The 12027-nt window shown below is 36.1% G+C and overlaps 1 protein-coding gene across 4 annotated transcripts in view; it reads right to left on the bottom strand.

The window, feature by feature from the left end:
- SYT1 (synaptotagmin 1) overlaps positions 1-12027 on the bottom strand; it is a 522786-nt gene that overhangs the window by 115488 nt on the left and 395271 nt on the right. For all 4 annotated transcript variants that reach the window (XM_036456675.2, XM_045588281.1, XM_036456670.2 and 1 more), the window contains one exon: positions 10138-10305. In XM_036456675.2, the coding sequence (XP_036312568.1) occupies positions 10138-10305 (168 nt within the window). The remainder of the gene's footprint in view (positions 1-10137; positions 10306-12027) is intronic.

The following is a 12027-nucleotide window of genomic DNA, read 5'->3' as shown; positions in this document are numbered from 1 at the left end:
TTTGGACCTCAGTGGCTTCTGAAGGTCATTCTAAGCTGACTCAAATGGATATTTTGCCCCCAATTAATGAAATACATTACTCAGTTTTCTCATTCAGAGAAAGAGATTCTGGTCTTTCTATCATGAAAAACCAAATCAATGGGCAATTACCATAGAGGCCATACCCCTGAGACTTGAGGGAAGAGAGAGGGTGGTCTAGAAGTCAAGGGACTCTGGAGAATGTGAGTGTCATGCAAATTTGAGGCAATGTTAATAATAATCACTGTTTGATTCATAAAAATAGATCATATAAATCTTAAACTCATCACTTGGTTAATGATCTACATTTTGGGGGCTAAATATAAATGAATGAAACAAAATAAAATGGAACAGGAAATGAGACTCTAAAGAGATTGAGCCTTTTAAGGAAGAAAGTGATCTTAGTTATCTATATATATATAAAAGCCTAAGTGACTGAGTGACCTAACGACCTGTCAACTGGTGCTATGACACACACTGACCACCAGGGGAAAGATGCCCACAGGATCGGGATCCCTCCTGTCTGGATTGGGCCTGTGAGGATTGGACCAAAACTGGCTATTCAACTTTCCCCGAGGAATCTCAGATTACAAGAGGGCACAGGATAGAATGAGGGACCCCACTGGTGCACGAATCTGTATATCGGCCTCTAGTTCATAAAATAAGGCATAGAAGATGATGTCAGTAGTTTCCAGGTGGGGATACATTAGTTCTTAAATTTCACAATCTCAGAATATGTTTGAATAACTGATGTCTTAAATTCTTTGGGAGATTTTAGCTTACGATTTACAAATCTTTGTTTAGGTGTGCCAGAACTTGCATTGAGGAAATGAATCATTTCCCTCCTCAGTTCTGAAGACAAATGCATGTGATTTTATCCGTAAAGGAGGCATCCTGAAGCATTTTCTTAGAGAATGTAAGCAGGGCTGATATACTGAGCATGGGAGGGGCAGTGGGGGATGGCTTGTCGCCACATCAGAGTCAGGAGAAAAACAGTCCACTACACTCTCCCTGTTATGCTCCCCACTTCTGCTTCCCTACCTTCCATCCTGGCACTCAAATTAATGGCTGGACAAGTGGCTCTGTGCTCCACTTAGAGGAGATCACACAGTGTCTCAAGCATTATCCTCCTGTAGAAATTACACATGAAGAGCTGGTTTTTGCTCCCAGGTACTTAAGTTCTAGCCCAGGACACTGACTTTATTATGTGCTGGACAGGAGTAGCTGAAAGAAGGTTTGATCCTTGCTGTTGTGTACTGGATTTTTCCATTAAACCACCCCTCTGGTGACTTGTACACATCCTGGTAAATACTTATCTCAGCCTCAAACCAGATGTTCCCAAACAGCAGCACTGGCCTACATCACTCTTAATTAAAATTCAGCTGTGTTGTGTACCATTTTTCGGTTTTTAGATTCAGCACTGTTGTATGCAGAGTAACAATCACTGGGATAAATAATTTCCTTTCCTCTACCACACCAACAGAGGAAGAATAAGAATTCAGACAGCATGCATGTCATTTAAATAAACATCTTCCTGATCCTGATTGCTTCTTCAGGACAAACCCCAATCCATTTGTTGAAAGGCCATTATAGTCACATGCTACATTTCTTTCATAAGTAAATTGCTCGGATCTCCTATACTCTTCTTAAAACAATTTCTAGCTCCAAAAGTTAGGAATTTGATGTCAAGTCCCTACTGTAAAGAAATTTAAAGATTAAATAAATAGCCTAGCAGGTGTGTCTCGGTGGTTGAGCTTTGACCCTGTGAACCAGCCAGTCAAGGTTCAATTCCCAGTCAAAGCACATGCCTGAGTTGCAGGCTTGATCCCCAGTGGGGGATGTGCAGGAGGTAGCTGACCCGATGATTCTCTCTCATTGATGTTTCTTTCTCTCTCTCCCTCTTCCTTTCTTTCTGAAATCAATAACAATATATTTTTAAAAAGATTAAATAAATAATTAACATGGGCTTCAGTGTCTGGTCATTACTTCCTAGTTATGTGATCCCAGACAAGTTTCTTAGCTTTTGTGCATCTCATTTTCCTCATTTGCAAATTTGGCTTAGAAACATGTATACAAGTCAGATTGTGAGATTTAATTCAGCTAGTGTACTTAATTGTTTCAGATTTAAATAAGATCTATAAATTGTTTTTCCTACCAAAGTTATTGACCAACAGCTAGAATTTCAGAATTAGGAAAATTTTGAAGAGGAAACATAACCAGCAGATGGAAGAAACTGGCTCTGTGTGGGTCCTGGGGAGAATGAAGGACTCTAGGCATTCACCCTGTGGAGATACTGCCAATGCAGCAAACTACATCTAGGCCCACTCATCCAAGGCTTTGAAAATCGAGATTAAAAATTACAATAGCTGCTCATTTAGTAAAGGTTGGTGAACCTGCTAAAAATCAGACCTGATATAAAATGTGTTTAAAAATTTGGTAAGTTGTATATGGAATTGGTTGAAATAATTCATATAAAGATGAAATAAAAATCACCAGGCAGGAATGCTATAACTTATTCAAAATATTAAGTATTTGTATTTGAAGAAAGAATAGGCTGAGGATCAGATAATAGGCATTTGTTATACCATGGTTTTATAAGAGGTAGCTCATGCTTTTTCCTCTCCTTTTTCTCATAAGAGAGTTTGGGAAGGGAAGTCTAGGAGGAAGGTCATTTGTCACATTTCCAGTTGTAGTGCTTTATAAAGGAACCACCCATTTTTTTGGCAGATTTATTGTTCTTTAAAAATTATTTCAGTAATGACAAAAACTGGACAATTCTGCAGAGCTCAGTATCTTATCTTCCCTGTGAGGTGCTTACAAGAGCTTCTATTGTTTTATGAACCAAGTGCTTAGAAAACTAAGCATACAAATATTTTTTTTGCAAAGAAATTTCTCTTATGTGTAAATATATCTAATTAAACACTGCCTGGAGAACATTAAACTGTTTGATGGATCGTTGGTGTTTCAGATAGAATAAGAAGGTAGGATGTCTTACATCCTGCTCATCATCATTCCTGATACAAGGACAGGTGATGGGAGGAATGGAAGCAATTATTTCTTCTTTCTAGGAACTCACAATATAATGAAGGGAACAAATCAGAGGATGGGGAATAGAGAGAACTGGAAACAGAAACATGTGAACCCTAGCCGGGAATTTTCACAGAAATATCCATGTCCCAGAAAGACTCACCTAGAAAGCTTGGGAGCAGCTAAGAGACTTGGGAGTAGGGGAAGTATCATCAAATCAAGGTACTCGATTGCACACCCCCCATGTGCAGTGTGGTGTGGCCTTGGAGTTGGAAAAATTGGAGTAAGAGAAACTATAGGGTATGTTCAAGACTAAAATACCATTTTTTGCACAACCCTGTAAGCTTTTTTTCAGAGGAATCCAGCAGAGTGGTGTGTGTGTCTTTGGAGTCAGATCAAAGTGGGAGTTTCAACCCTCCCACTAGTTGTGGGGCCTCATGTTATTTCCATCTTCTCTGAGTTCAGTTTCTTTGTCTATAAATATGGAATAATAATGCGCCTGCCCTGTAGTGTTATTGTGAGGAGTTCATGGCTACCATACTTGGTGCCTGGCTCATACAAATACTCCATAGACATGATTTAAAACAGGTTAAAGGCAAGCTTGTGCTCTACCTGATTTTCCCAGTTGACAGAGCTTTGACAATTGTGTACCCAAAAGAAACAGAAGTGGCAAACTTTTTTCCCTAAAAGTAGCCTTTGTCATTTTTAAACATGGCCTCAACACGAACAACGCATCAATATGGCAGGGCTTGGAGCGTCAGTGCCCCCCCCCCGAGAAGAAGCATCCATCTTTCCTCAGATCCTAAGTTAAACATTGATGTTGATTTTATATCAGGCAAACATTTCAAAATTCTATCTACCATCCTCCTTGTGACCGAGGCTATCCAAAAATACATTCTAAAATAAAAAACAAAATTTCCAGGCTCTTGACTTGTCTTAATATTCTAATCTCACTCAGTCTTTATTGTTTGACAGTGAGATGCAATTAATAACCACCAATTCCTGACACCGTGCTGGTTCCGGTAAGGGATTTTCCCCAACCCATCTCTTTAAAGCAGAAAGCTGCAGTTTAGGGAGGGGCCTTTTCAGAATACTGATTTGTTCATGCAGAAATAAAGAAGAGCAGTTAGCTAACTTTGGTAAACAACCTCTCACCACATTCTGGAGCGTTTTGCAGCTTAGAGAATGAGGAGACTTGAAAAAAAATATATTTCCCCTCCCCCCCCCTTTTTTTTAATAGAATTGTCCCTGGGGCCTTCCACTTCAATCACCAATGTTCATCTCTACACTCGAGTGTTTTCCCAAGTCCACAAATTGTTGTTGCATATAAATTAATTATGCTCCACATGAAAAGAAAAATACTGAGTTAGAAGTACTTTCAGAAAGGCTGTTAGAAGCGGGGCTCATTCCGAGATGAAATCCATCATCTTTCACATTCCCCTCTAAGCATCAGAAAGGTGTGCATGGATGGTTTGCCTCAGGCTGGGTTTGCTGGACTCTGGGTTGCCCATTGCTCTCCTATTTTCCAAGCCAGGAGTCTGCCAGCTCCTGGAGCCCAGGAGCTACCCCAGGGAGAATCCCGGGTTCAGAATCTTGGCTAGGGTACATTTCAGGGAGATATAATTGCATGTTATTAGCAACGTGAGGGACATTTAATGTACAGCAAAACAGTAAGCTAAATGGTTTATTTGTTCCCTGAGTTCCCCTTTTGAAAAGATAAAGAGAAAAGGAGATAGAGCGAGCAGGGAATTGCAAGTGTCAAAGTTGTTTTGTTTGAAGTAGATTGACAAAGGATTTTCCCATGAGATTCCCCAAAAACTTAGGAGCTATTCCATTTTGCCTTTAGGCACTTGGAACCTGGGCAGGGTGGACAGGAGTGGGTGGAAGACACATACCAAGACCACCACTGGCCCTACAGTGAGAGGAAAAACACTGGAAACAATTAAATGGTAAAACAGTTCCTCCTGAACTCCTGGCCTCACCCACAAAATAAGAATTTCTTTGGCATTAGACAAAGCTCTGTCTCAAGTACATCTTTACATTATAAAATTTTGCTACTATTACTGACCATTTCCCATGTATCACAATCTTTCATTTTATACACTTTATAGTGCTAATTTCACAGATATTTAATATATGTTTGAATAAATGAAAATTTATATTCCATTTAATTGTGTGGGTTTTTTTTTTTTTTAATGGAAAGCAAAATGCCTCAGCCTTCATTAAATTCCTCAGCACTCATGAGTGAATAATAACATGTTTGTGATAATGAGTACCTTTGAATTTCAGGGCTTTGTATCCTAGGCAGAAATTCATGCCGAGTACTTATTAAATATCATTAAGAAGAAACAAAACTGCCATAGTTTGTATTGCTTTATTTTTTTGCTATGCTGCATATATTTGCAATGTGCTATAATATTTGAAAGGGAGTATATATATATATATATATATATATATATATATATATATATTAGATTTTAATTAGTTGCAAATTGTCAAAACTAACTGACCAAATGCTGATTCCCACGCCAAAAAAAGAGAAGAAAAACTAATTTGCAACAGTTGTGTATGTGTATGTGTATGTGTGTGACTGAAGAGACTGAGAAAGACTGTTTAAAGAATATGGTATGATGAAATGGTGTGAGCTGCAGACCTGTATTTGAATTTTAGATCTGGCATTGGTGGTATAAACTTAGACAAATTTCTTAGACTTTCCTGGGCTCCAGGTCTGTTTTCCCCTCATTCTGTAAACCAGGTTTAATCATCCAGTTTTAAAGGATGCCATAAGAATGAATTATGTTGGCACACAGTAGACTGTCAGTAAATGGTATCTTATCTGTGTGTGTAGTTTGGGCAGAGAAGCTAAGGTAAACTTTAATGAAAATGAATTTTGCAAACCAGGAAGCAGGGCTGGAAACATAGGCTTTTGGGTGGTTGAGGTTGTGAAGTGAATAGGCTTAAGTCTGACAGTGGGGAGCAATGGAATGTTCTCACAGGGCATTTGGGATATGCCCAGGATCTCTCCTCTAAATTAGAGTCTAAATTTATGTTATTTTTAGGAAATTCACAATAAAAGTAACAATAGCAAATTTTCATTTAGAAACTCAGTGAAGAATTTGGTTTCATCCATTTGTGCCTGAAAAGTCTTTTTAAATTAGAAAGGCAATCAAATTGCAGTCCTGTATTCTAGAGGAATATTTTAAATTATTTGCTTTTTCCTATGATGTTATTAGAAACCACATCATGAAGCAGACAATACTTATTATGCATAACAATTATTATAATTGATCACTGAAATTCTGACCAAACACTCAGACTCAAGTAAACCAGAGTTATAGACAAAGACATATAAAAAAATTAAATGCAACTTCTGTTATAGTTAAAAGGAAAATTATATTCCAGTTCCATAAAATGGACATATAGATATTAAATACACTAAAATATGTCATGGTCTTAATATATTTTAAAATAATTCAGTACTATTATATCTACTATGGTATACTAGTAAATCTAAGAATGATAAACTTAATTTTTGTTTAAGTTCTTTGAAATTTCTTTTTGTAAATTGCTTTTCATTTTCCTCCAGGGACATTTCCATGATGCAAGCAGAAACTTATGTCATAGCTTTAACTAAATCTTAACTTAAGATTTAGCTCAATCCCAATGCTCTCTATGCATCATGAAAATAGTATGAAAGATACTGAGTAAGCCCTTACAATAAAAAAAAAAATGAGAGAAAAATTTCATCATTTTTGTGACTGTCAACAAAAGCAGTAAAAATGATTTTGCTAAGCATCTATTATTATCAACTTGAACTGTAAAAGGAAAGTTTTGAAACATCTCAAACAGGATAATAATAATCTCTTCCCAATTATTCATTCAAAAATATTTTTGCAGGCCTATTGTATGCTTTCTCTCTGCAAAACTTGGTTTTGCAGTCAGAAGCAATAGACATGGGTCCCTTCTGGTATGGAACCTTCCTGGAATGCTATGGATCAAAATTAGAGTCTTTGCTGCATTTCTCTAATGTGATAGATTGTGAATGACAGGGCAGGTTCTGACTGGCATCCATGTTTTTCCTTCCAGTAGTTAACTGAAAGGATTTCCATTCAGGGCATTGATTTGTTGTATACAGATTATGGGGAGGCATGAGTCACAGACTGACTACTAAGTGTTTTCGAAATAACATCAATTCTTTCATGATCCTTGACAAAAAAAAAGATGCTATAAGGACTAATGAGTTTAACTTATTCTAAAGAAGTATCTGGTAACTGACCATTGGAATCTTAAAAACGTTTGCCATTTGATTGAATATGTATTCTTTGCTTTTCTAAGAAGTAAATGTTTTCCTAATTAGGCTTAAAAATGTGAATTTTTCTTACAAAATTGATTTTCTATTAAGGCACTAAAGTAGCTTCTCTTCCCTTCTGCTTGGATACTAATTAAATTATGCTCTAACTTGTTTTTATTCAGCAATCAATTTTTTTTCCATTTGCACTGGGTTACAGAATATGATTTAAAAATCAGTATTTAGTAAATTTTACACAAAGCAGAAGTGATAGACATATTCTCTCATGGAGACAAAACACTACTGGTCAAGTTATGAGAATTAAAACCAAAAATTACTATTCCTAAGTAGATAGTAAAGAGGAAAAACTACAGAGTTTAAAAATGTGATTATAGAATTATTTCCCATTAAAAACTTACAGAGACATTCAATAAGTACAAAGGTGTTAAGAAAAAGAATAAAGTAGATATAGATATAGATGATATAGACATATATATATATATATAGATATAGATATAGATATAGATATATAGCAGGAAATTGGAGGAGTTAATACTGCAATGTAAAACAAGTTAAAGAGAATAATAAACTTGTTTACTGAGCACTTATTACATACTGGAACTTGATACTCTAGCCCATTTTATCTGTAAAATAAAGGTAGATAATGTTCGGCCCCTTTCTAGATTAAAAAACTGAATTTAGAGAGCTTAAGTGATTTAACCAGTGTCTCTGTGGTGGTAAATGGATTGGTCAGTATTGAAAGCCAGGAGTTGTTTATTACACAGGACTTTATTCAGAAACCAGTCTAGCTGGCCATAAGTAAGGCAGAAATTGGAATGAGGGAGAAAAAGGAGACCACACTAAACTCCACAAAATAGAAGTGGTGTTGACCCTTTCACTTTTTTTTTTTTAAACACCTACTACAGGTCCAGGAAGACTGCAGGCTTCATCGATATTCACAAAATGAATATTTTTAAATAAATTGGGTGACAAGAGTCATAGGGAAGAAAGAGGAAGAAATATAGAAAGAGAGCAGCTAAAGGCGTGAGAATGTGATTCCTTTGGTGAAGTCAGCCTATTCTGGATCCTTGAGTCCAACCAAATCTGTCAGCTTAGTGCCAAACCTCAAACTCGACCAATATTCAAAGAATTTTTGAAAGAGAAAAATTATTTGGTGGCATGCATCCCTTTCTCTCAAGGAATATACCAACTTTTCAGAAATCCAGTGGGGTTAGATGTTGGAATTCCAGGCTACTTGGTAGTTACTAAGGAGGCCAATAGTGTGAGCCGTGCAGTCTGGCCAGATCGGCATTGTGAGACACAAGTAGATTGTAGTCTAATATTTAACCAACAAACCAAAAACCAGTCAATTAATAACCAATTAGTTAATAAATATTTGTTGTGGTCCCACTTTGCTAACCCCACCCAAACTAAGCAATTTATACAGAATCAAACATTTCAATGAAATATAAAAAAATCAATGAAATAGCTCACATTTCTGTTTTCATACAGATGTTCGATTTAGAGTTGATGTTTACTCATTGGGAAGAGGTACTTATAAAAGTCATAAAATTTAAAAACTCAGTACTACCCTTGGGTTGCTCTTGAACGTTCACAGTAGGGCTAAATCTATGTCAGTATCTCAGAATCTAATTTTGACTAACTTATTTGGTTATGTTATATATATTTCCTTTCAAAAAGAAAGCAGAGCTTAACTCCAATAATTTTGACTCCTTTTGTACAACCAAAGAACTTTAGAGCACTATAAAAATTCAATTTCTGTATAGCAATCACAAGGCTGTTCTAAAACCTCATGTCACTGTATTGACCACAGAAAGCCTCAGGCTGAGAGGATTCCCAGGTGAGGGGCTTGGCTGAGTTTCTCTGACAGTCTGGGCAACTAGCTGACCTCCCTGGTAGCCCGAAAGTGACCACATCTACGGAATCCTTGGTGGCCCTAAATAATGGAGGCAATTGGCAATCTCTCGGGTAATTATAAACTCATCTCAGGATCCAAAAAATGACTGCAAAAGGCATTGCTATAGAGTTCAGAGAAGCTAGGAGTTGTTTGCCTTTCTGGTATTGGCGTATTGAGACTTTAGCACAGAAAAATGCTAGTGCCAGGCAGGCATAGCATAATCCAATAGAATTGGTTATTATGCAGTTTAAATGCACTAAGGATATTGAACTTCCCCTTTTAAATAAAAGAAAAACCCTGGGTTAAACTATTCAAACTGAGAGGAAACAATGTGAAGACGACTATAAAAATGTGAATCATTTAAAATATGGATTTAATATCAGCCCTTGTGAATGATATTTGATGATTCACCAATCATGTTCTGATATCTTCAGGAGAAACAATGAACTGTCTGTGATATCCAGACATAATCAAGGAAAAAGTGCCATTTTATTTCTATTCAATAGCTAGAAAACCTATGTAGCAGTACAGAATGATTGTGGCAAAATACAAAGAATAGAATGATATTTTACTGTCGTTTTTAAAGAAGTACACATGTGATAAGCTTTTAAAAGTGTGTGTGTGTGTGTGTGTGTGTGTGTGTGTGTGTGTCTTCAGGGAGTTGTCCATAGCCTCAGTATACAAACCTTTCTCTTTTCTTTCAAATTACACCCAGAAGACCTGTGTACTTTCTAATGAGGTTATGTCGTCCCTTGACCCTATTTTGCCAGCTGTCAGCAGCTGGACGGCCACATCATTCGGTAAAGAGCAACTCTCAGTAGGTTATTACGTGATTGGAACAGGTGAGTACAGTTTGTCATCTTAGATATGCTAATGTTTTTCTTACCTCTTCCTTCTCAGCACTCTGCAGATCGCGCCATTCCTCAGTTACATGACCGAAATCCACTGTGTTCATGGGGACTTTAAATTCCCCGATGATGTCATGCTTGGAGAAACGATCAAAATCGTACACAGCCATCACGAGGGTTTTGCCTCCCAATTCCGAATATGGCACCTAAATGGAAAGAGATGAGGATAAAAATCTGATCACAAAATGCTTAGAACACATTACTTGTTTACAGTATTTAATTTTAATATTTATTTTGAATAAACAGATCAGGGAGATAATTATGCTTTTGGTATTTTCTCAAATGGAATCATTTGACTAAATTGCTTACAGCTTAAATTTCTTGGGAGGAAATGGGGACTTCCCTTAGTAATTTATCACTTTATCCCAAACTTCTGGAAGCTGTTAGTATTATTGGTAATGAATCCTATTAGTCATGCTATAAACACTTCAAGATGAATACCATAATAAACCAAGCCAATTTGACTATCTAAAGTTTTCTTTGCAGACTATCTCATTATTGTTGTTAAGTTATATTGTGAGAGTGTAACTTATTCAAGGTAGATAACTTTCAAGCCACTTGATGTCATATTTTAATGAATTAATGACTTACTAAAAGCTATTCTAGAAGTCTGAAAGTATTTAAATGAAATTCAAAAGGTGCCTCACCTATTCCCTAAAATAATTTACTGATTGACAAGAGCTGACTAAAAAATTGATGTTTTGAATATCAGGGATGCATTATAATAGAGACCTTAAAGTTCATTTCTAGGTATGTCACTCTTTAGGATGAGTGGTGGCAAAAGCCAAGAACTGATGAATTCTCCAGCTGTTCAAATATATCTGGGACAGATGCTATGGGTTGGGAGGTTTATTAGTAACATTTTTAATATTCAGGGAAAGCAGTGCAATCCAAGTGAGATACACTTCAGTAACTGAATAGAAATGCCTAATTAAGAAATTGTTTAGACTTGCATTGAAGGTTTGATCAATTTTCATACATTTTCTATTATTTTATCTGTGTAAATGGTTGTCTTATGCTTCAGCAAACATTTCTCAATTAACTCTGTATATTAAGAAGGGAAAGAGAAGGAAGAATATTGGACTATATATGTATAATAAATTTTAGTTTCCCAATTTTTTTCTGCCATTTGTTAATTATTTGGAATTTGATTAAAATACTACAGTTAAGAACTAGGCACAATGCTTTTTCCATTCTTAGTAGAAAAAAAATAAACCATTCCAAAGAGTTGAATTTCAAAAGAAGAAATAATAAATTTTAGAGTAGGAATAAACTCTTGAAAATTTATCTTATCTGCTAAATCTCTTTAGGTGTGTGTGTGTGTGTGTGTGTGTGTGTGTGTGTGTGTGTGTGATTGTACTGAAGTAGCATCCATCAAAAAACCTGGGATTAGATAGGGCTGGGTCTGGGTGTCCCCTCTTTCCAGCTGAAGGCACTGAGGCAAAGTGAATAAATCTTAGTTTTTCATCTATCAGAATAATAGTGACATAGTAGTGCCTACATCAGAGTGTTGTTTGAATATATTTAAGGTATTTAGCACAGTATTGGCACACAGCAGGCACCTAATATGTTTTTGTTTGAATGATTAGTAGCTCCTTCAAGTAGGAGTTTGGGTCATGTAGAGTTTATGTTAAGTGGATTTGAACTCACTTTTCAAAGCCAATCTACTTTAAACTCTATTATGCACCTATTTCTATATCATATTGTCTATGGCATTTCAAAATGCATAATATATAATATCTAATGGATAAATTAGCCAATTCTCTAGAAATGGTGGCATATTCCTTAAATGTATTGAAATATATTGTACTTTGGTAGGATTTATAATTTGATCAAACTTCTTGTAATAAAATGGAACCTAATAAAAT

Source organism: Pipistrellus kuhlii, unplaced genomic scaffold (genome assembly GCF_014108245.1).
Source record: "Pipistrellus kuhlii isolate mPipKuh1 unplaced genomic scaffold, mPipKuh1.p scaffold_m20_p_3, whole genome shotgun sequence".
NCBI lineage: Eukaryota > Metazoa > Chordata > Mammalia > Chiroptera > Vespertilionidae > Pipistrellus > Pipistrellus kuhlii.
The sequence above is the reverse complement of the archived record's forward strand: the minus strand, read 5'-3'. Positions and strand labels throughout refer to the sequence as shown.